Here is a 22,139-nt window from a genome sequence, read left to right on the forward strand (position 1 = left end):
AAAGTCTACACAGTGAAGAAGCAAATTCTAGTGTTTCCTGTCACCCTTTTCTACCCCAGGTGTGGGTGTGTTCATGTTCATGCACCCGCCCTGGTTTCTGAAGATGTTTCTCTTTGAGTTATCATCTCAGACTTAGTCAGGCAAGGTCACAGTCCATTTTCAGTTCTTATCAAGCACATGCACACACACTCCCAACACTGGAACAGAAAGTTTCCATCTTTCAAGCATGTACACAGTCAATGGCTGGAACAAGGGCCTCTTGTTCTTTCTCCCTAGACTGACACACAGAATTTACTCTAAAAGCACATAACAATTATCATATACAAACACTCATGACATTTAAAATTTCCACCACTATATATATTATATATATATATATATATATATATATATATATATATATACAGTGTAATCTGGATCACATTGGTGCACATCAAATTTAGGCTTCTACATAGGCACATGCTTAAATATTATTATTATTATTATTATTATTATTATTATTATTATTATTATTATTATTATTATTTAATACCCATAAATCAACCATAGACATTTGCAGGATGGGACAAACTTATACATTTTAAAAATAGCAAGTTATAAGATAAGAAAAGTTATAATGAAAATCTTTTTCAAACAAGATTTAAAACAAAAATCATTTTACAAGATACACAAAACGTTGTTTAATCACATCATGTCAGGATTTTATTCTAAATACATTTTTGCCTGTCTAAATATTCTCACCCCAGAGGGTAGAATTTAAAAGGCTACAATTGAGCACATGTTTTTGAGTGAAAAAAGGCAAGTGTGACTTTGTAATTTATCCATGAAAAGAAAGAATTCTAAGTTGCAAAAAGAAGAAGAAGAAGAAATGTATTGCTACATAACGATACAGCAAACACAAACCGAAGACATAATCAACTGAAAAAGGTTTTAAAAGATCATTTAAGGACCCTTTCATGATTTAAAGAAGACAGAAAGAGCTATAGCATAGACATACAAGCAATAAGAGAATACTTGAATGTATTTTATCTCATTTCTAAATCATTCTGGGTGTCATATTAGAATCCCATTGAACAAGGGTTTATATTGCTTGTATGGAAACGACACTTTTGACATTATATTTGTCTTATCTTTGGTGATCAGCTACTTCACTGTTTGCTCATGGGTACGTCTTTGGGTGCGTCCATTTGTAAAGAACATGCATAGTGACACAACCAGCTACGAGGTTATAAAGTTAATTAAATGATTATGGAGGAAGGCACCTCCGCTATGTCTAAAGAATTAGTAAGGGTGGAGAGAAAGATTTTGATGATTAGATGGAGGAAGAGATAGACTAAATTCCAGAGAGGACTTTGATAGGGTTGATAACATGAGAGAGAGAGAGAGAGAGAGAGAGAGAGAGAGCATTTATATTATCTTACTTTGAACATTCACAAAAGAGAGATGTCATAGCTGATATTTTCATAGCTTATACCTTTGTAGTTTCAGTGACTTTTTCAGTGAAAAACAGCAGTCAGATATGGCTAGTAAAAAGATTACAGTCTATCATTGACTAGCTGTGAATTACACAGGTTTAGGCAACACTCTAAAACGCATTTGTTCAATTGTGTCAAAAAGACACTTTCTTCACTTATGACACAAGTTCAATCTTGACTTTGCCTCATTATATATTCACTATTTGTAATTATCTCAGCAGTTGTTTGCAAATTAGCTAACTACGTACCTTAGTCTTAGTAATTTGAATAAGAGCACTGAATGTGTTTACCACAAAGGAAATTTAGTTACATGTCTAGAATGTTGCTTGAAGGTATGATGCTAGCGAGCTATAATGAACTAGATTGGTATCTCACTAGCTACAGCTAGCATAGTAAATCCTTTTCTTGGTAGCTAAGCCACTTATAATAACTGTGAAGTAAATGCAGGATTACATTTGAAATTGTGCTTTTGTCTGATAGATATATATTTCTTTAGATTGCATTTGCTGTCTGCTCCCACAAGTTCGGTTTCACACGCAGATTCAATCAGGTGCAAAAATTCTTCATCCACAAAGATTCAGTGGTCCCCAGGCAACTCACCAGTGAAAACCTCCGGTCTGTTCTCTATCTGAGGCAGTGTATGAGCTACTTAGATCATTAACCACATCATTTCAAACCACATCATGTATATGTTCTTATTTAGTCTTTAAGCTTTTCCCAGTCACGATGAAGCAGATAGTCCAACGTTAAGCAGCTGCTAATGCAGGTTTAGCTGGGTTGAATGTCAGGTCATAGATTTCATCGACTCACACCAGAGGTCACACGGATGTCTGTGTGTGTCTATGCGTGTGCCAGGTAAGGTCAGAGAGGTGATGTAAGTCCAGGGCTTTATGCCAGAGTGGTTTAGATCAACGATAGTGCTGAGTGGCACCCAGGGCTGGCCAGAGGGTAGCAAACACTGGTGGGGTGACACCAGGCTGCTGGAGGGCAAGCCAGCCCTTTAAATGTCATACAGACTAGCCAAACACTGGGGATTCCACTGAAATGGCACTAGAAACTCTGGAAGCTGGACCGGATGAGTACGTATGGGTGTATTTGCATTATTCTGTGAGATAATTTGAGGGTTGCTGATGTTAAATAATTCATATGTATATTGCAGGCATTATGTATATTGAGATAATTTTGAGAAAAAGGTCTTTATTAGATCTCACACTTGTGCATGTCATGTAAACAATGTAAAGGAGTTTTGTGTGTCTGTTTCTATAAATATTATTTGTGTTCCAAATAGATAAAATATATATTATATAAAGTAATATAAATCCATTTTTTATAGAAAGTTTGGGACAAATAGCCATTTTGAACATTAGTAAACAAAAAATTATGTTTGTGACTTGATTCCGCTAACCCCTCTCTTTATCCCCCTTGTCTTCCATCTCCTCATTTGTTCAGCCCCTCTGCGGGAGATCTGGGTCTGACATAGCCTCGGCCGATCGCAGCCTGCATCAGCGGCGGCGCACGTAGGACAGGATGGCGGCCATGCCGTTCGTCAGTGAGGGAAAGTGTGTTAGTGTGGAGTGGGATTTCCTGCAAGGACTCCTCGCCAAGCCGCCCACCCTACCCTGGTGAGACAGCGTGTTATATATTTATTAATCATGCATGTATAGAAATTATGAATATGCATTTCTAAATATTCCTGCATCATTTCTGTTTGCAGTTACAGTTTAATCTGTTGGTAAGTCCAATAAATATGAATGTAAACTTTATATACACACAAATTACAACTGGTCCTATAAATGATCCTTCAAGCGGTGAGATCAGAAGCACATACAAAAGATAGAAACTAAACTGCTTAAAGATTGAAATGTTCCAAAAAGGTTTATTCTCCTAAATATACCTCATCTCACAAAAGCTTATTAGAACATGATCTAGCACAGGGAATCTCACTGGATTAAAAACCCTTCACCTAACTCTTACTGTAACACTGTGTCATATGAATTGTTATGAATTTAGAAGCCTGAATTTTAATCAGTTCAATTATATTAATAAGAATGTGAAATAAAAAATCACACCTCATCAAAACCAGAGAGACAATAGCAAGAAATGTCAAATAAATGCTCCATTTATAAAAAAAAAAAACAAAAACAAACAAACAAACCCAAAACTACATTTTACCACAAAATGCACTTAAATTAATAATCAGGTTTTACTGCCAGTCCTCTGGGGTAAGTTACATTCACAACCCCAGATCTAACAACACAACACAGTCAGGCCAAAATACTCTGAGATATAGTGCATGTGCATGGATAAACTTCCCTCTGTACATGACAGACTGTGTTTCGTTCCATTTGTGAGACATTAAAGAAATTTCTGTGGAATTATTAACGTCGCCTCGTCTGTAGGTGGATATAAAACTCAGCGTAATCGATGGTGCCGTATTGATTGTGCCTCTCCAGAGACGTTCTGGTGTAATAACGAGATGTTTTAAAGGGCTCTTTCACACAGAACGCTTCTGTTTTAAAGGCAGTGAGAGAACACAGCACAACTGTTGTTAGTAAACAGAAACAAGAGACAAATGTACAGATTAATAGACACATATTCTTACTCACACACAAATATGCACTTTACTTAAAGACAACATGACATTTTTTGTTCCCTTAGTTCTGGGATTCTGTCTAATGTATACAATTGATCAGTGTCAGTCTTATGAAAAAAAAACCATTTTTTAACACATTCTTTTGTCAAAATACAATGATGTCTGTACCCATCTCTTCTGGTATTTAGACTCCTATTCAGCTATCATGAAGTTATAATAAAATAATATAAGCCTTATAAAATAATCCCTGTCAGTGGTGCTGTATACTGCCTCAGGATGTGCTATATGTGGTGGAAATGACAGTAAAACCTACTTGACTTTTATTCCTCTTATACAGCAGCAGTTTGCCAGTGCTGAAAATGTATTTTATTTAAAAAACGACAGGTCATACCTTTTATTGCTTTATAGTTAAAGTAATAGCTGTCACTCCTTCCAAAAACACTAGATAAATGTCTTCACAGAACACATTATTTCATGTTTATATCTGTATTTATGAACAAATTGCCAAGTAAGTAATAGTGTACTCTCTTGTTACGATAGAAGCATTAACACATTAGAAACATGTGAAGTTAAACAAGTTAAAACAAAGAGTATTCATATAAAACTTGCAGCCGGAGCTGCTGTTTAACAAATCAGCATTTTGCACCACTGTGGTATCAACAGACACTGAGATTCATATTCAACATTCACATTCGACATATTGTTTTAAGTCAATTGTAGCATTTTAGTATTTGGGCCCTAACTAATAAACTATCAAGAAGGTATATACATTATACTCTGCACCAGGAAGGCCTTTATCCTGTAGGTAATTAGCACATACCTCTCTTTATTGTGCTTTTACCCATCCTTTGTTACACAATGCTATAAAATCTGGACACTCTACCTGAGGAAGAATAAATAACCTTTCACAATCCAGTCAAATCCCGATGACTTAATCAAACCTATCTAACCTATCATTTCTTCCCGCCTGAATAACCTTACAGATCACACATATTCTGTAGCTAAGCTCCTAGCCACTATTTACAAATGAAGCTTTTTTGAAGGCTCATTTATTTTTCCTTTCTTCTTTATACTCATACTGTGAGACACACGCATGCACGCACACTTCTTTTCTCTTTGAATTCCTCCCCTTTCTCTTTGCTGTTACATATCTACAGCCCCCCAGAATGAGAATCAATGTCACAGACATGGGGTGTGTGTGTGTGGGGGGGCATGTCGGCTCTTTCTTCCAGCACAGACACAAATTGTGGAGTCGCCGTGACAACATAATTCCCCCCACTCAGGCCCCACTGTGGGCAGGTCGATACCCAATCAGAGTGACAGGCTACCTGGCCTACCTCTCAGATGCTCCTTCTTCTCCATTGATCCCTCAATCAAGACTTGAGGCTTGCTACCCAGGAGGCAGGCTGTGAAAAGAGCTCAATGTTTGTATTCTTTCAAAAAATTAACCCCTAGAACTGATCCAAGACCAGCCTTTTCTGCAGCTTCCTGGTGTAACATCAGCAAGCCTTAACTGACTAGACTGATCTCAGTTTAGTGCAGGGCTGGAACAAGGCACAGCTAATGGAAACAGGCAGAGAACAGGCTGATCGCTCCCTCGCTGCCACTGTAGGTTAGCTCTGCTTTCTCAGCCTCGACCTGCTCCTGAGTGCTGAAGTATAGAGGAATTGTAGTGGTGTGAATTCAAAGCACTCTCAAAACAAAGGCTGAGACAAAGGCAGCAACAGCTACAGTAGGGAGCAGGAAATGTGTACATTTTGATACCACCTTCATTCATTTTTGTTGTTGTTGTTATTGTTGTCATTGATCTCACTGAGTGATCCTTGAGTCATTTAGAAATAAATCCAAGTATTTCTATGAGCAACAAGCTTCCAAATTTCTAAATGGGAAATATATAGTCTAGGGTTCAGGTCATGTGGAAAAAGAGATTACATTTCCCTTAAATCAATCTTAAAAAAGTGTAAACCAAAATAAAACTATCAGAATTCTCAATGAAGTACTTAACAAGATCCAAGAAAGTAATATTGTAGAATTCATGTTAAATTTTTCCTTTAAAAGATAATTGCTGTAATAATGGTTTGTTTCAGAATGTTGGTTAGAAAAGAAACCAAAACTGTTGCAACGAACCTTGTAGGAACACTCAAAAACCTTATAAATGTTAAGTGTTCTTAAAACTCAATAGTTGCTAACACCACGTGGTTTAAAGAATGTTACTAGCTGTGAAGTCCAGCAGGTTTTCCTCATTTAATGGGCTGTGGCAACAGTTTGTTTACTGAATAAACAAATAAAAAAGCTGAATAATGGTATATGAACCATTTTAACTTAATCTTAAATGCCATCTAAAGCCTGTAAACATCACAAGATTTGTTCATTTTTGGTTAAATCATAGGAAATGTCCTGGGTTTTGTTTTCAGAAACTAATTCAAATCTAGCTTCTAACATTTGTCTGAAAACAAATGCCTGATTTTATTCTGCTGCCCACAGAAATCACAAACTAATTATATCCTGACTTCCACTCTCTCCAATCTCTTAGTTTACAAAACCTGCGGAAAGAGAAGTCCCGCAATGCAGCTCGCTCTCGTCGTGGTAAAGAAAACTTTGAGTTTTTTGAGCTGGCCAAAATGCTGCCACTTCCCGGTGCCATCACCAGCCAGCTGGACAAGGCTTCGGTTATCCGACTGACCATCAGCTACCTGCACATGAGGCATTTTGCCAGTCAGGGAGACCCGCCCTGGAGCCCCCTGCTGGAGGGGGACAATAACTGCAACAAGGGTGAGCACTGACTACTCACATCTCTGATTGTCATAATTAGGAAATTTGCGGTGTAAAGTAAAAAAAAAAAAAAAAAGAAAGAAAAAAAAGACTAGAAAAACTATATGTTTAAAATATGTTTTGAAGTTTTATACACATTTTTCCAATATTAAAATGATTACAATTAATAAACATTTATTTTTACAAAGGTATACTGAAACCTGATTTTTTTTTTTTTTTTAGATTTTATGATGTAATGCCACTTGCTAGTTTCATAATCAATTAAAACTTTTCTGAGATTTTCAGCTTCATGTAAATTTAATCTTCCTTAATAGAGCTTCATTTCTCAACAACTTCTACATCCAAGCTTGATCATTAATCTCATTTCATACCAATTTTTTATAGTTTTTTTTAACTCACTGGCAGCAAATGCTGTTTTTTTTACACAAACAACGACCTGCTCAAACAACCAGAAGTCACGTTCAGACACATTTCATTCACTAGTATCAATACAGCTGATTTCTGTCAGTCTGAAACTCCATCTTCCATCCATCATCCTCAGTGATCATAAACTGTCTATGAGCCATTTTTGAAGTATATTAAGGGATCTATTTTGTCTTTTATCTTTTATTTTTTAGAGAATAATGGGTAATGAATCATTTGTATGTGCTGCTTTGCATTAACATGCATAAAAAATACTGCTTTCAGTAAAATATACATTTAATGCAGATATTTGCATTAAAAAGTCTCTCCATGTCCCAGCATGTAGGGAAAGAAAGTGAAATGTAAATATTTCAGTGGAATTATTAACGGTAAATACAAACAGAATTTCAAAATATCTTTGAAATTGCTATGTGTATGAGGCCCTTATTGACAATAGCATCAATCAGAGAGCCATTCACATACAAGAGCGCTATTAACAGCGGAGGTGGCTGAGAGCAAGCTGCAGCCAAACTCAATTCTAACATGACAGTGGCAGGCTGTCGATGAATACAAATGCGTTATTAATTTAAATTATGAATTTAAATGGAATAGGCTATTATTGTCTTATAGGTCGCCTGTGTATGTCACTGGGGATACTTTCACTTTAAAAATTGCAGAGATTGTAGAGTAGGGAGATGGAGTTCAGGCACACACACACAGTAAGAAAAGTAATTGAGATTGCGCCACAGGAGTAATCACTTGCAGTCATGCGGAGCTAAATACGGCTCATCTAAAATAATGCATTTACTGGTTGACTCGCAACTTTAGGTGGCAGAAAAATATACATCTAACTCTGTTTTTTTGGAACAAAAACTACAGTCACTTTCATGTAGTGTTTTTTTGTGTGTGAGGAATCATTTTTGAGACCATTTGGCATCATGGTCTCATCCTATTCAACTTATTGTTCATTTCATGCTCTGTAAACCTCATCACAAATGTGAATTGAACAATGGATCTGAGAGCCAATTAGCTGCTTCCTGTGGGCAGATATTTCTCAGAGCCGGCCGAGCTGGACAAAAGAGGGAGAGTCCTTGCTGAAGCTTGTTAACAAGTGGCCGGACCAAAGGAGTCTATTTATGTGCAACATCTCTGTTTTACTCTGTGTGTGATCCTCATTATGTCTGTCGCATTAAAGTTCCACACAGCTGCTACAATGGCCAGGCGTTGCTTTCTCCCTCTGTCTCTCTTACTCCCATGCATCCTATCTATGCAAACAAAATGACTGGTGAAAAAGAGACTGCACTCCAAAGGAGGAGGAAATTATCTGTGCAATTTGTAATTACGGGCATTAACTATGTAACGAGCAGAGCATAATTACAAGGGTTGCTTAATTGCTATTATTATAGAGGTGTAACAGCTTAGCTGCAATTAGCAGTCCGCTTGCATGGTTGTCTATTCCAGTGTTTCTGAAAGAGCGAAACCCGACTGTGAGACTCTCTCTGTGTGTCCGTGTATGTATGTTTGTGCGTGTGTGTGTGTGTGTGTGTGTGTGTGGACGACACACACACACAAAAATCACAATGTAAGCTAACAGTGGTGGCTCACTTATCCTCATTATCACATACCTACCAACACTTGATCTCACAGAAAAAGGAAGCCGTGCTTAAAGAGGCAAAACCAGGACCACATGTGCTCAGTCACTATTAATGCATGCTGTGCTTCATGTAGATGCAGGGACAGAGGGGCAGTACCAGCACATAGGGGGCAAAATTTCAGCACCATGCATACTGTCATATCCGCACACCACTTGGCCCATTTTAGTTATTCAGTTGAACAAACAGTAAAGTGGCTTTTTATATTCTGCCACAACACCAAACACGTGTTCTCCTGTTGCTGTCTGGTTGAAACACAGCCTAATACATAACAGATTCAAGGTCTAGCAAAAGCCAATCATTAAACAGCTGAAAAGATGTGTTCTTGCTTGTCAATCACATTTTTCATATTACTTATACATAATAATCCTATAACTATAATGACACAAAGGTCAATATGATTTGTCTGTACTAAAAACAATTGTCACCCATAGACAATAAAGATACAGAAGTGCTAACAACAACCTATAATCTATGACAAACTGGTCCAGATGCAGAGCAAGAAGTATTTCAGCAGACTGAACTGAGTATTTGGAAGATGACTGTAGCAGAGCCTAATAATGTAGGAAAAATCTCCACAGCGTTACACATTTTCTAAATATGAATCTTCGGCTAAAGCCGATTCTGTGTTGTGGCTGTTTTTGTAAATTATTTATCTAAATATATCTACAAGGCTTGGGGCATTAGGTCTTACTAACTCTTTAGAGAGTTTATACAGACTTCCGTTGATATTTCATTTTATTTACCCTCTCTGGTCTGATTAGTGAACTGACTGTGAGGCTTATTTTAAAAAAGTTGACGATGAAAACAGATTTTGTGAAAATCTGTCCAGAGTGATAACCAAAACTGGCAGTCTGAAGCACCACAACGAAACCAACTATCTATAATTTATAGCCATAAATGAATCATTTAAATCAGTTAAATGCTGCTCAGTCATGTTATTTGTTTATGTGGTCTTTGGTAAGAAATTAAACTGGACCTGAACGATTTTTGGCATGAAGTTTAATCTTCATTTGTTAAACCTGTATTACATGGCTTCATTTGCATATTGGAGCATGATAGGTTTTTTATTTTATGATGTAATAACCCTTTTGGGCAGCACATTATTTTAGTATTTTCTAATGATGATGGCATATCTACCTATTTCACTAATATTTTATGATATTAATTCCATAGAGTTGAGGAGACACCACCTAGGACTGCAGCGAGATAAAGGGAATAGGATTTAAGCCGATATGACCTTTACCCCACGCTGTTACGTGCACTTAGGTACTTGCACTCTGTGGTGATGTATTGTGATGTAGTGCATGGGTTTGCCAGCAGTGTAGTGTAGGAGTGTTATAACAAATGGGACACTCCTGATGCATTCTTTTTATTCTCTCACCATCTCAGTTTGATAAATTAATGCAATTGGTCAATTGGTTTCTGATACACATTAGACTTTTAGTTTTTATATATAATAATTTTATATATAGTTATTAATATATACACAATATTGTATAGTGCAAGAAAAGCACAAATAAGAGGATGGTGATAGGATGATAGGTCTAGATTTTGGGCTGTTAAACACAGGGTGTTTCTATGGTATGATTGTGTGGTATGAAATCTCACATAGACCAGTCAGCAGAATGCAGATAAAATGAATTATGAATTATGGTTGTCAGTAAATCATAAGTAGGGAAAAGTAAACCAAAAGTAGGGAGTGTTTTCCTCACAGGAAACATTCCATGAACAATTTCCAGCATGTTTCATTGAAGGACGTTTTTTTCATTTCTTGGCTACAGTTACTAGAAACGCACAGCTCCAGAATAGACACTTTTTTCTAAAGCATTTGTGTAGAGCTTTCTATATCAAACATTGCTCAAAATGGCCAATTCTCCAAAACTCTAACTAAAGTTTTTTCAATATTGTAAGCAGGACAGAACAACCAACAGTTTTGAACATTTCTTCAGTGCTTTGATTGAAGCACTAGGTTAAAACCATAGCATATTTTAAACTTTGCACATGTATATCTGGTTTAAATACGGAATAAAGCATAACAGGACATGCTGCTGTGAGAAAATAATCAACAAGTTGCCATGATGTGGACATATATTTTTTTTTATTCTAAACAACAATCTACACAATAAAGAACAACTCTATTCGCAGGCAGTTATATATATGTTTTGTTGCTGTTTGTGTTGTTTAATTAAATTGTTATTATGGTTCCTGCTATATTCCCATCTTCAGCAAACCAGAAACTCCTCCAGTAACATTGTAGTTCTTATTTATAGCTCTTTTCTATCTTAAAAGGTTTAGGTATATTTATAGAAATTCACCTTTTCAATGATGTTTAGCTTTAGTAATTTTGGGTGAGGTATTTCTTTAATTTAGCCCATAAATGTGTAATTGGTCTTTCCTCATGGCCTGACACAGTGGAGAACCATGACAAAGCACAGCTGAGAGGGGACTGAGCGTGATGCATGGCTGTAATTCCACTGCAGGAATGTGGAATCGGGTGCAGCATAGCCCCGGTTGTCCCCTGGGGCGTGATGTGTGTAGTGGTATCCCCCATCAACCTCACCACACCATACACACAGACACACAAACACACACTGGTTAGGTGGGAGGAGGCAGAAAGAGTGCAGAGGCAAAGAGAGGAGGGGGAGGCGGGCTTAGGACTGGCTTTTGTCTGCTTCCCACGTTTCAAAGCCAGTCTTGAAAAATGAATAGACAGAGGAAAATCAATTGCATGACCTTCACACAAAGTGAGAGAAAGAGCATAAGAGCGAGAGAGGGGGAGAGAGAGAGAGAGAGAGAGGACTGTGAAAAGATAGTTAATGGCGAGATTGGGGCGGTTGAGGGGTGCAATTGATGAGGAAGATAAGAGGGAAAATATTGTCTAAGATATATAGAATTCTCTTTGTGTGTGTGTATACATACATACATACATACATACATACATACATACATATAGATATAGATATACATACATTGTGTGTCATATATACAGTGTGTGTGTGTATATATATATATATATATATATATATATATATATATATATATATATATATATATATATATACAGTAACATAAATATATGTCTAGATGATAAGCTTCAGTGTCAGGATCCTGAAATTCAGGAAATTCCTGAAATTTGTATACATCACAAGAAATGGTCTCTTGGAAAAAGATTTCTGGCTGTCATTCTCAAATTATAGCTGAACACATGATTAAGTCATGTCACCCTGACAGAGGACACCCCTCCAACTCTTCCTCATACTTCATCCATTCTTTTAAATCCACCTTTATCTTTAGTTTCTCGCTACTGACTTTACATTATACAGCAGTTAACGAGGTAACCTGTTAATGAGGTAACCTGTTATCTGTTGCCTGGTAACCTGATCATTGGAAAAGGGAAAAAATCTAAATCAGTCCTGATTTTCAGGTATATCCCTCTTTAGTCCCAAAAGGTTTACCTGGAAATTTGCACAAAAGTACACAGAAGAGAATGCTTAAAAAAGGCCTCAAATTAAAGTAACCTGCATTGAAACCAACAGCCTTATTTTAATCTTAACTGATCACACTTTTTCTCTGAATATCTGCTGACAAGGTGACAAGTTGTAACTCAATTTAAGTTCTATGCTAATGTGTAATATCCTTTTCATGTCAATCAATATAATATGCAGATTGGAAAATATGTCAAACCCATTAACAATCTGATTTCTGATACTTGTGCCTATTTAATCATTTGTATTATTAGCTTAAAGGCACTTCAACGTTTTTCCACCAAAGTCACAAGCTGCTTTGGATAAAAGAGTGGCCTAGTGGCACGCTAAGAAAAACCATCGACTATTTCAGTGACTGAATTCTGGCAAACAGCCAAAAAAATACAAAAAAACATGTGCCCTAGTGAAACTGACATAAGCCTAATCAATTCAGCTTGTAATTACTGTAGGTACTGGGTGTCAAAATGTTTGCTATGCTCATGTGTCACAATTAAAATGGAATCTTTAAATGCAGTTTTCTCCCGTTTACAATGTTATAACATCAGCTGTGATACAGACTTTACTATACTATAGACTCTATAAGTTCAAACACTAACGTACACCTGACCAATCAATTCAGTTCAATGTATTTGTTTAGCGCTTTTAACAATTCACATAGTCTCAAAGCAGCTTTACAGAAGAATAGAAAAAGAATAGAAATAGATAAATAAATCCATACATTTAAAGATAAAAATTAATTTAAAAGTATTAATTTAAAATTTAAAATACTACAAATCTCTAACATATATCTCTAATGAGCAAGCCGGACATGACGGTGGCATGGAAAAACTCCATGAGATGATATGAGGAAGAAACCTTGAGAGGAACCAGACTCAGAAGGAGCCCATCCTCATTCGGGTGACACTGGACACAGTAAATAATGTAAATGTAAATAATGTCCTTTCTACAACAGTTTATAATAACAAACTCTGAGTTCACCATGTACCCAACATTAATTCCTGCCAAAGACTTCAAAAGATTGTTGATAATCACAATCACATCCCATTCCAGATTTAGTCTGCCTTTGCTGTTATAATAACCTCAACTCTTCTTGGAAGGCTTTTCACTAGATGTTTGAGTGTGGCTCTGGGGATTTGTAATCATTCAGCACCAAAAACCTTAATGAGATCAGGAACGGATGTTGAGTGAAAGGCTGAGAGGAGCAGTCACTGTTCCAGTTCATCACAATGGTGTTCAGTGAGGGTTGAGGTCGGGGCTCGGTGGAGGCCACTTGTGTTCTTCCACTCTACCCTTGGCATACCATGTCTTCACGGATCTCACTTTATGTGAAGCGATGTTGTCATGCTGGAATAGGTCCTCCAGTAGTCCCAGTGATGAGAAATTGTAATGCTATAACAAATAGCCATTCTATAACAAGTCATTCTAAACAATTGCATGATTCCAACTTTGTGGCAATTGTTTGAGGAAGAAGCACATACTGTATGGTTGTTGGTTCAGTGTCCACACACTTCTGTCCTTATAGTGCTGTAGAAAAGCATGTAGTAGAAAAGAATCTAAGAGACCGACTCCACTTTGAATGATTACATCTCTGCAGTATGAAAGGTTTGTCATTTATTAAAAACGACTCATTTATCACAGCCAACTATAGCACCGTATATCCTTGTGAAGTTTCTTCACCCACAGGCCTGAAGCTGTATAAGACACAGATATTGTGGAATGCTGAGAATGTTGAATGTTTCTTTGATTTTTTCAATCTCACTTTGCTCCTTGAATGGACTTTCCCTCTCAGTCTCTTTGCTGTTTCTGACTTTCATCCAGTCCCTTCTCCACATCCCCCAACACACACAAGCACACACGCTTTAGATGCCCATCTTCCCTAATGCTCAGCGTTTAAAGTGGCAAAGGCTTTTAAGGGACGTTAATTGCACTCAAATTATGTTCGACCGCATAAGGACTGAGTTTACGATGGAGAGAGAGAGAAAGCGGGGAGGGCACGAAGGGTGGCTGAATGAAAGCATAATTGCGCCAGAGAAGGACGTTGTGACTAGAGTCTCCCTCTCTCTTCCCCTTTCTCTCTCTGTCAGTCTCTTTTGGTCCCTATAGTGGGGGTGGGTTAGGGAGGGAAGTGGTGGTGATGGTTAGGGCATAATGAGCACCTCCCTGTAAAGAAGTTGCCAGGGGATCAGCCTGCGATTCCTATCAGCCAACTAGATTGAGCAAACTTAAGTGAAATAAAAGGCCAGTGTCACAGTTCCCATAGTAACCTCCTAACTTGGTTAATAGGATCTGGGCTAGAGGAAGGGTGAGAGAGAAGACAAAGTCATATGAAACAGAAGAGGTGAAAGAAAAGAAAGAAGCATAAGAGGAAAAAGTGAAATTTGCCATAGTTTTCTTTAATTTCACAACTTTATGATAAGTTGTTACATATTTAACAAAGATATTGTCTTATTTTATCCTATTTCTAACAGTTTTTTTAAAGCATGACATATTTTAATATTTATGATGACTGTAATGGTATTCTAATGACACTACCACAATATTTGTATTGATTAAAAAAATATGGTTTCATATTGAATCTATCTTTGATATCGAAGAAAGTCAAAACAATATTTTTTTACAGTTACTATTGCCTGGTTGTATAAAAAAAGTTGCATAAAGTCTTGTTAATTATTTATGTGATGTTGGGTTTGGAATTAAAATACAATAACACGTTTTTGTAAGTAAATTACAAAAACTTATTTAGTGTGTTGTGAATGACCATAACTGTGATACATTATACATTTCAAACTTCATAAACTGTATGATTGAACCTTTCTGCAACTTCACCCATATTTTATTAGAGTTTTGGTTCGGTTTTCTGTAAAAACAAATCTATGGTTTTCTTTTATTTAAAAAGAATTTTTATTCAAATTTCATTTCAAGACAATTCTCCTTTGAAATAGACTCATTCTAATCCTCTTCCTCCTCATCATCATGTTGATTTACATAATAATCATTGCTCTGTTTTTAGTCTTTTGGTAAACAGAAACTCATCTATCAGACAGCTTTCATGACTTATGCTCACCTCTTTATTTGTTATGTTAAGGCAGCATTGCTCATAGCCACAGCCCAAACTGTGTGTTTAGATTGAGGGTGCCTGAGAGCCAGAATGGGAACAAGTAGTGCTCTGTATAGCACAGCCCTCTGTACACACATCGAGGTGATCCTGGCCTGGGTGTGAAGCCCCTTTTGAGGCCACTGAAAGGACCAGACTCATTGATATTCCTGTTCTCAGTTGAGGAGGGGGACATCCCACTCTGACACTATGGCTTTGTCCGACAGTTGCTCCTGTGCTGGATTTAAGAGTATGAATGTGCATCTGTGTGTGCGTGTGTGTGTGTGTGTGTCTTTGTATGTATGTGTGTGTGTGTGTATGTGTGTGAGTGTGTGTGTGTGTGTGTGTGCATGAGACATCCTATCTTGTAGCAAGAAAATATAATAAACACCAGAGGTATCAAGGAAACAGCAACATTGTCACACTACAGAAGCACACTGTCATCCTGCACTTTGGAATAGACACACACACATACACACACATCTCATTACACCACCTACTGTGAAGACAGAAGCAAAGACAGAGCTAACACTTTGTAAATGAAAGGAGATGCTTGCTCGTAAATGTTACTTGTCGGATTTTCCAATTTGTTTGCAGTGTCATGACAGACACCCCACTGAAGCAGGAAGCTGAATAAGCATGTGGGTTTGTCATCTCAGTTACCCGTACTGACTCTGAAATACATTATCATTGCTTTCCCACTGTGTCTACATGACATACACTAGAGATGCTCTGTTATCTAGAACAGTGGTCTTGTTATCTAGAATGTGCGAATCGAGACACCCCAGGAGTCTATGACATATAGACAGCGGTTTTGTCATATTATTATTACTTTTTATTATTTGAAATGATTCTACACCAGTGGACATTTAGTATAGTTATAGATGACATTTAGATATTAGAGTTTTAATCCTAATTCTGTTAATGCTGTTTAGTTGAGACAAATGCTTGGAATCTACACTTTATTCCATTTTGTTTGATTTCTGCTGCTGAAAAGTTCAGGAATAAAACGTTCTGAGAGAAAATTGAAATAAATCCTTTCATGGATTTAAACTTATTTTGTTTTTAATGACCTATAACAGTTTTTACACGTTTAGAAAAGTTATTTTTTTCTAAATTATGTTGAGTTTCTGGGGGGCACGGTGGCTTAGTAGTTAGCACGTTCGCCTCACACCTCCAGGGTCGGGGTTCGATTCCCACCTCCACCTTGTGTGTGTGGAGTTTGCATGTTCTCCCCGTGCCTCGGGGGTTTCCTCCGGGTACTCCGGTTTCCTCCCCCAGTCCAAAGACATGCATGGTAGGTTGATTGGCATCTCTGGAAAAATTGTCCCTAGTGTGTGATTGCGTGAGTGAATGAATGAATGAGTGAATGAGAGTGTGTGTGTGCCCTGCGATGGGTTGGCACTCCGTCCAGGGTGTATCCTGCCTTGATGCCCGATGACGCCTGAGATAGGCACAGGCTCCCCGTGACCCGAGGTAGTTCGGATAAGCGGTAGAAGATGAATGAATGAATGTTGAGTTTCTAAATACATATACAATACTGGAGTTTTTCTTTCACTTGCTGTTGACTTTTATTTGCTGCATTTCTGAAGAAAATCTTTACTTTCACTTTAATCTTAAAACACTACATAATTCTATAATCAGCATCAGGTAGCATGAATGAGATCTAAATCTCTTTCTTGCTGTAAATGTACACTTGTTTGTAGTTTTCCTATGCTAACTAACATTTCTGAGATCAGTAAATTTGTTAGTTAGTTTTAGCTTCCTTGGAGAAAGGAGCCCTAATTTACCATCAGTAAATGAAATCAGCTTGTGATTTGAGGCAGATGTTTTTTCCTAATGAATCTTTCTTTTGAAACTTTTACTTTCAGTGTAAGTTGAGTATTTCTACTTCAATAATTTATCTTAAGTAAATTTGAAACTGTACTTGAGTGTTTTAGATTAGTAGTTTGGAATAGATTAGATCAGATTAGATTAGATTAGATTAGATTAGATTAGATTCAGGTCATCTGTTATTTTAGGCTTTAAGTCTGTAGCTGCGATGATATGTGATAAATTTAGTTAATAATTTTATGCAGCTCAGCTTATTTCTGTGTCTAGTTTTTGTTCTGATCTTTGTGTCTGTCCTGCTGTGTAGTGCGAAGAAACAGTCACTCACTGGCCACTGATATATTTGAGCAGCACCTGGGAGCACATCTATTACAGGTAAACTCTCAACATGTCTGAATCTACTGATGTTTCTATTTGGTTTCATTTACCACCTTTTAAAATCCCTTGGTAGCAAGTCATCAATCTTTATTTTTACTTTGAAGGTCAAGAATTTACTAGGACCACTAAGTGTTATGTACTAACACACACATTTATAGTTATTGCTGTGACAGCAGGGAATATTAATATGTGTAATAACTGTAAGCCCCAATATTAAAGCAAACAGTAGAGTGCTGTATTAGATACAGTTCACAATTTATATAAAAGACACTTTAAAGAAAGCTACATTAAATACCAATGATATTTTTAAACGAATAAAAGATCCTTACAGTTTTCTTGTTTAAACTGGTATTATAGTAAGTCAGAATTTCGACGGACTATTTAAAAATTCTGTGACAAATCAAGAATTTAAATTATATTGATATAACTCAATATTTGAGTATTTGAATATTTATTTTTATATTTTGACTTATTAAAATTTTTTTAGATAAGTCAAGAATTTAGATTATAAGTCAAAATTCTGAGATTATAAGTCAATATTTTAATATTCTAAATTTTTTATTATTATTTTTTTTTCTACTTGGTGCATTTTTCATTAAACGCAGGCTTTTAAAAATGTGTAGGCTTTTCTCATATTGTTGGATGTACTGCACTTTCGAATATTTTATTTCACATAATTAATGATGTGACAAATTCTGTTTGGCTTATCAACAGACTGTATCATCAAACATAGAAATATAGATTTCAATTTCTCTTAAACATCACCCAAACCTTCACTTACGTTTAAAGCTAAAACTGAAATAAATAACCTGTAGTTTAAAGAACCTCAAAAAAAATGTGTTGAAAGGAAAACAAAAGGATAACGTCTGCAAAAGGACATGAAGCAGAGACCCCACAGAAATCAAATTAACGCTTCAGGGAGCAAAAAAAAAGTGTGTCTCTTCCTTTCTCCTCCTTGTCCTCTGTCACTAATAACTACATAATTGCTCTTTATTTTTTTATCGTGTGGTTCAAGGCAGCTCGCCTATCCCACAATTCCTGACCACTCTCATTTGCATAGCGAACGAGTCCTATGCATAAATTACCGCCACTTCAAGAGTCGCCGCCAAAACAGCAGTCATTCTCCAACAAAGTGGCCACCTTCCTTGCTCACTTGTGGATGCTTGTTATTACGATTAATATTATTCTTTGAAGGAGTCTCTTAATGAGTGGCTGTATACCTTTCAGTTTTTATTTTTTTGTTGTTTTTTTTTTTATTTGAGTCGCACACCACTGTGCTTACTGCCACTTCTCTGAGCAGATTGCAGTAGGGTGATTAGTGTCTGATGATTATTCTGACAAATGAGTCAGAAATATGGGCCCCTGGCGTTTTCCTTTAAAGATTATTATATAATATTTAATTGTAAAAATGTCTCTATCTTTATTTATATATTCAAAGGAAAAAAATTGTTGTAGTAAGAAATGTTTGGTTTTGTATTTCTTCCCGAATTGTATTGTGTGTGTATCAGTGTACATTTTGGTGTCTGGAAATCTTCCTCTTGTTTTCTTTCTGCAGTCTCTGGATGGGTTTGTGTTCGTGGTCAGTCAAGAAGGACGTTTCCTCTACATTTCTGAGACCGTGTCAATTTACTTGGGTCTCTCACAGGTTAGACACACACACGCACACACATACACACAAACAAATGGTTGTCTTAACACTTAGCCCTGTGAGTTCTATCTGTAGTCAGGTATCTGTTATTCATAGGGTTTTGTGCAAAAGAGAAAAAGAAATAAACCTTAAGAAATATCCTTCTCTCTCTCTCTTTCTCTCTCTCTCGCTCTCTCTCTCTCTCTCTCTCTCTCTCTCTCTCTCTCTCTCTCTCTCTCTCTCTCTCTATCTCTGTTATACGCTCATTCACCAGGTGCTCACCTCCTTTGATTGCCTGTGGACTCTTGTACAGGGAATGTTAAGTCCTGCCATTTCGCCCAGATGCATAAATAATAACAGTAATTACTCGCACAGCAATCAAAGTGTTGCCCTAGCGAGCCGGGGTCTGTCTCAGGAGCAAATCGATAGGCATCTTAAAAGCTGCATTGATTGTAAGATGTAGAAACACACACACACAGTCTGTGAGGGGGATGGGAAGACAGATAGTGAGAAATGTGGAGAGCCAGCGAGGGAAAACAGATATGTTTAGGAGGAGGGATTGAATAGCGTAGCGGGGAAAGAAAATAAGTGATTGCTCAGAGTGAACTTATTGAGTGGGCGTAAAAGGAGGAATGGCTCACTGATTTGGCTTTTCTCCTGTGCTTTTGTTTTAGTAATATGTGTAGGTCATCCATTTGATAGCAGATTACTCAGATAGGTTTTAGGACCATGGCAGTTTATAGCTTTGCCATGCTTTGGCTCATTTGGTTATGTTTCAGACAGCACAGTGAGTCTGGACATCTGCGAGAGCAGAATGCATTAATAGAATAAGCTTTTTTCCCTATTATCCATGTGCAGATGGCTCAAAATAAATGCGCCACTCTTCTCAAACATGGCAATCCCTCTTCGGTATTTTCGCCTTACACGTTGGGTTGAGACAGAATGACAAACATGCTCAGACATCAATTAATGTAGGATCTGTTTGAGTTCGAGATCTAAATTGATCATCAGTAAGCCTGAAACCTTGTATACTCCCCTTACTCATGGTTAATCCCTGTTGACCTTTTACTAGCCCATAGGGTTCCTTAGGCAGATTAGGCCGGGTCAGGCACCTTCAGCTCTGGGCCATGTCCTCTGCTGCCTGTGGAGATAATTTGGCTGCACTCTGAGCTCAAAGAATGAGGTGCAGAGGTGGATGAGCTCCAAGAAAGAGCTTCAGTGGTAGTGGGGGAGGTGGAGGTCTGGGGCTGAGCTGCTGCTCTTTTCGCATCTCCTCTCAGCCATGCCAGGGAGGTGGAGCAGCCTGGACAGGGTGGGGAATTGATCCGGGCCTGGTTAGTATGCGGCACCTTCTCCCTCTTCTCCACTCCTCTTCCTCTCCTCTTCCTCTCTACTCTCTCTCTTACTCCCCGTCTTTCTATCTCTCTCACCCTCCATCTCTCCCCCATCAGTCAGCGCCAAACTGAAAGTGTGTTGTGGACGACTGCCCGGACGCCTCATACATATTAAAGACACTGCTATTATTTATATCATGCCCCCCCCATTCTAACCCAACCCCATCACCACCGCCGCCTTCTCTTTTCTGTCCTTATTCCTCTTACACTAACTAAAGTCTTTTCTCTCATCCTTTATTTCCTATTGTATCTGTTACACCACCCAGTTTTCCTCTCATCCTAACTCATTCTCTGTTGCTCCATTTGCGAACGGCAGACTTTTTAACTGCAGCATTGAGACAGAACCTTCCAAAATCTACACCTAAACTATCTTCTCGAAGGCTGAGCAGGACAGATTAAGTCCTCCAAGTCAGCTCTCTCATGCCCACTGTCTCTATGAAGTACCTCCACCGTTTTACCTCTCAATTAGTGAACACACGCTTCCACAACTGTTATCCCTCTCAGACGCCCACTCCTCCATCACTTTTTTCTCTCTCTTTCTTTCTTTTTCCTTGTCCGATTTCACCCAACCGGCTCCTTTTTTTTCGCGGGCATTAGTGTCCTTGAAGGCCGGCGGAAAATCCTATAAAATCCTTCAGTAAATGGATCTAATCCTGTAATAAATGGGTATGTCCCGCAGACAAGGGTGTAAGGGAGAGACTGGCTTTTTATCAAGATGGAATGAAATCTGACCCATGCCATTATTATTATTTTTTTGATCCAGAAAGGAAAAGGGATCAAGAAAAGTATGACTTTTATCATAATCTTACTCTTATCTTAAACTTTTGAAGCATTGCACTTTGCAATAGACAGAAAAAGGATGGGAGAATGCTTTAGATTTCATTTCAGGTGTTGGCGTTAGTTCAGTTCTTTCGCGCTGCTGTTATAGGAACTGTGCCAGGAGGTTCTATAACCCTGAGTTATTATGCGCTTTGACTTTCCTTATACATTTTGTAATGTGCAGCAAATAGAATATTACATGGAGGTCATGCGATGGTGTGGTTAATGATTTATGTGAGAGGTTTCTTTTATCTCTGATGTTAGTTGTCACTCCAGCTTAAAAATTGTGTGTGCATGTGTGTGTGTGTGTGCTTGTGTGTGTGTTAGCTTGTTTGTGTATATACATGTGAGTGTGTGTACTTGTATGAGAAGGTCAGAATTGTAGGTCAGTTCTGAAAACAATATAAACCATTATGCGATTCATTGTCTTTTTAAAAATTGACTGTTTTATATAAAAGAACATCAAACAAACAAAACATGTTTAAGCTTCGACATACAAGAGAAGACATTCTATAAAAACTTTTTTTTTTTAGATGAGACACTGTACCTTGGCAAATGAGTAAGATTTGTGTGCCTCGGAATGGTGTGTGAGAGTCTGTGCCAGGTGCCATGGTC

At 37.5% G+C, this 22,139-nt stretch overlaps 1 protein-coding gene across 1 annotated transcript in view; it reads left to right on the plus strand.

Annotated features, from left to right (window-relative positions):
* Positions 1-22,139, plus strand: part of npas1 (neuronal PAS domain protein 1) — a 37,442-nt gene that overhangs the window by 5,331 nt on the left and 9,972 nt on the right. The window contains exons 2-5 of the mRNA XM_060888709.1: positions 2,925-3,097; positions 6,602-6,840; positions 17,614-17,681; positions 19,240-19,329. Coding sequence (XP_060744692.1) covers positions 3,003-3,097; positions 6,602-6,840; positions 17,614-17,681; positions 19,240-19,329 — 492 coding nt within the window. The 5' untranslated portion in view covers positions 2,925-3,002. The remainder of the gene's footprint in view (positions 1-2,924; positions 3,098-6,601; positions 6,841-17,613; positions 17,682-19,239; positions 19,330-22,139) is intronic.

This window comes from Tachysurus vachellii, chromosome 15 (genome assembly GCF_030014155.1).
Source record: "Tachysurus vachellii isolate PV-2020 chromosome 15, HZAU_Pvac_v1, whole genome shotgun sequence".
NCBI classification, from domain to species: Eukaryota; Metazoa; Chordata; class Actinopteri; order Siluriformes; family Bagridae; genus Tachysurus; species Tachysurus vachellii.